Below are 3,566 nucleotides of genomic sequence, written 5' to 3'. Positions count from 1 at the left end.
GGCTTCGGCCTTGCGGGGCGCTGCGGCGGAAGCCGAGGCCGAGGCGGCGGCGGGCTGCTGGGCGCCCTGCCCGTCGGGGGGCACGGACGCCGTGGCCCCATCCCCTCCAGGGCCGCCGACCTCGGCTCCTTTCTCCTCTTCGGGCACCGGGTCCACCATGGCCGAGCCTCGCGCTTTGTTGGCGTCTCTGCGGACGGCAAGGAGGGACATAGAGAATGCGTCTAGAGCTGTTCCCGCCTCCCCCCCATTTAATCCGCTTTCGGATTAGGGCTGGTGGAACGTAAACCCTCTGCCCTGAGCACCCGGCCAGGGCGGTGGGAGGGAGGGAGATGCTGGTGCTCAGAAAGAACAGCCTGTCTCAGCCCCGGAACGCGGGGCCTGTAGAGACGCTCCCCGGCGTCTGGCCCGCTAGGTGGATCCCCTTCCTGCTGCAAGGTAAAATAAAAAATCGAGGTACACGCAGGCAGCCACCATCGAGGGAGGCGCTAGCGGATTCCCGGGAGGATTAGCGTATTTTGTTTGTAGCTGAGGCGGGCTGCCGGGCTGCAGCTTTGCAGGAACAAAAAGGGGGGGGGGTGTTCATCCCAAACGGGATTCCCGCGGGATCCAGTATGCCCAGGAACCAAGTCTACGGTTGACTGCCCACTGCCAGAGGACCCCCGGGCGCGGGGCCCAGGCGTGACGGTCGGGCGGCGAGCAATCCTCAAAGGCCCTTTTGGGAGGGGTGAGGGACTCTTGCTCCTGCCTCTCGGGCAGGGCTTGCTAGCAGCTCTGCCCGCCTCCTCCACTCCCACCCCACCCCCACCGGGTATTTGCGGGGGATGCAGGAGACGCGGGGATCCTCCCAGACGCACCCGATCACCTCCAGGTCAGAGTGTGCTGAAAGAACCATCCACCCGGTCTGGGCTCGGGCATCGGGGTCTTCGAGCGCCCACCCCGGGTGCCAGCCAGCCCCCCCACCCCATCCCGCATGTCAGCGGGTCGGGCGCGTGGAGCGGCGGCGAGCCTGGGCACGCTCGCGCCTGCAGCCGCCGGTCCCGGGCGGGTTCGCTTACCCTTCGTTCCGGCCCGCGCCCGGGGCTTTTGTTCGCAGCTTGCGGCGCCTCTTCAGTCCCCGCGCCGGCTGGGTCGGGTTACCGCCGGCTCCTGCCGCGGAAGCAGCCCCTGCCGCCGCCGCCAGCGTCTCTCCATGGGGTCCGCGAGCGGGGCGCGCGCACCGCAGATGCTACCTACACGCGGGAGGGGAAGTGCGACAGTCTCCCTAAAATAACGCGGCTCTGGTCCGTTCGCTCACACTGATTTTTAAAAAAGGAAGCCGGGTTCCTTCTCTGCTGCATCCATCGCCACCTCTACCACGGCGAAGGTACCGCCGGGCTTTCGCCGACCCCAGCGCCTCCTGGTGGACGCATGCGGCTGTTGGTTTGTTTGCCTAGAGGTCGAAGAAGAGATTAAAAATTCAGCATCTCTACAAAGCGTTTGTTTATAAGATTTATGTATATACAGTATACGACACACACAGACAGAGGAAGATGCGGATACAGATGTAGCACAAAGCAGCTGGGTCTTTGAGCCCCTTAACAGTGGAATGAAGGAATCGTGCAGCTCATTCTCAAGGGAACCCCGGGAAGCAAACAAACTCAGTGGCAAACAAGTGGGTAGAAATATGGCACCTGATCCAAACTCTGACTTTATTTATTTTTTTTTTTAAGAAAACCTAAGAATGCTTATATGGGTTTGAGGCAGACGGGACATTTGTGACTAATTAGTCCAACATTTTATGATTTACTAGTCCCCAATAATGAAATTAACACCAGTGAGTGCCACTTAGTGCGCGTTATTTTAAGATATGCCCCCCCCAACTCTTTCCCACTTGGAGTGTTCGTGGCCATCGGAATGAGGTGGGCTATAACGTTCAGAGAGCTTGTGAACTGTGTTGTTCAAGAACTTTGACGTTGTCAGGTAGGCTGTGAGGAGAAAATGAGGGGTTTTAAGCAAAGAAATGACAGGATTTGGTTTATATTTTTAGGAACACAAAGATAGCTTGTATGGGTACAGAGACAGCAAACAGCACAGGATGTGTGCCCGGAACAGGAAGGGGGCTGCACGTACAACAGAGGAGTCCAGGAAGGAGGATTAGCTGGTGCGGGCTCAGGGGAGGACAGGGTCCTTTTTGTACCACCACTTGAGTGTGGGGTGGAACTGCTCAGCAGGTGGCTGGACTGGAGCTGTCACTTGGGGGTTATAAGTATACACAAGGTTCCCAGAGCCAACGGTATGAGAAGAAAAGGTAGGGCAGCAAAAGAGGCTGGCCAGGCGTTCATAGGGAGGTTAAGAGAAAAGGAGTTCGTGGAGAAGACCCATCAAAAGAGGCAGGAAAGTGTGGGGCTGTGTGAGCTGCCAGCAGAGCCCATGAGGAGAATGCACTCTCCCTGCTACAGACTCGGAGGTCCCCATGGATTTCTCCTGGAAAACTAGCCGTTATCAGTCCTCAGTGACATTGGCAAAATCAGCTTTGTGTTATGCAGGGAGCAGATGTCGAAATGCAAGCAGTTGAGGTGCAGTGGGAACTGAGAAAATGAGTTACAGATCCTTTTGACATAGGAGATAATGTTAAGAACTACAAAGGTGTGGGGGTTTTACCTATGTGGCCACTAACAAATTAGCCTGCCCCTGTCCCACACATGATGGCAGAAGACATGAGACTCCTGGGTCAGAAACAAAGGACTTCGTTATTCCTAGCACAGAGGCAGCACGAGGTTCGTGTTTTTGTTGGCTGTCCTTGATCCACAAGTCTTGTGGGCCCAGGGGGATATGGTACATCCGATGGGTTTGTGTCACAGCTAAGTGACTCCAAGCTTAGTAAACCCTAATTTCTGAATGCAAACTTGTTCAACCTTTGCTCCAAAGGGAGGCGTTATCTTAATTCTCCTGGATAGCAAGCACATCTTCCCTCTGACCTGGAAGAGCACACTCCACGTCTCTGCTATCCAAGGATGTTTGCTGTTCAGCCATCTTTGCCTGAGTCCACAGTTATAACCTTTATAAGCTGTGTAGAGCCAGGAGTGGTGATACAGTCCCATAATACCAGCACTCAGGAAGCTGAAGCAGGAGGGGCTACATAGTGAGTTCAAGGCCAGCCTGAACTACATAGTGAGACCCTGTCTCAAACAAATAAACAAACAACAAAGTGTAGAATGCCATGAAAAATCGCTCTCCATGGAGAAAATGAACAGTCAATCCCATGGCTAGTAAGAGGTGGGGCTGGGATTTGGACCTGGATCGCTTTGATCCTGAAAGGAACCTCATGCGTTGCCTTTCCACAGTAAGATGAGCATCTGGAGAGATGTGGGTGGAAATGTGTAGAGGGGGTAAGTCAACCACCAAGCCTGGTTTTCCCCTCTTTACATAGACGGTACAATTGCTCTTAGCCAAAGACCGAGAGATCCCTCTCTTTCCATGGAATCCTTTCAATTGCTTCCTGCAAAGATCAGTCATGTCTGTGGAAGAACAGACACGTCTGGCTGGCTAGCTTCCTGCCTGCTGGCTCCCGGAGGGTGGGCCCCCAG

General features: G+C 55.3%; 1 protein-coding gene across 1 annotated transcript; it reads right to left on the bottom strand.

The window, feature by feature from the left end:
* On the bottom strand, nucleotides 1–3,082 carry LOC106150159 (coiled-coil domain-containing protein 177-like; the record flags this gene model as incomplete). The annotated part of the gene is given in 2 exon segments (XM_013521968.1): nucleotides 1–187; nucleotides 1,056–3,082. A coding segment is annotated over 1 exon segment (159 nt), but the record flags the coding sequence as incomplete, so codon positions are not given.
* Between the last annotated feature and the right edge of the window lie 484 nt (nucleotides 3,083–3,566).

This window comes from Chinchilla lanigera, unplaced genomic scaffold, assembly GCF_000276665.1.
Source record: "Chinchilla lanigera isolate Chin_1 unplaced genomic scaffold, ChiLan1.0 scaffold00065, whole genome shotgun sequence".
Taxonomy (NCBI): domain Eukaryota; kingdom Metazoa; phylum Chordata; class Mammalia; order Rodentia; family Chinchillidae; genus Chinchilla; species Chinchilla lanigera.
Note: the sequence above shows the minus strand (reverse complement) of the source record. Positions and strands in the feature narration are given on the sequence as shown.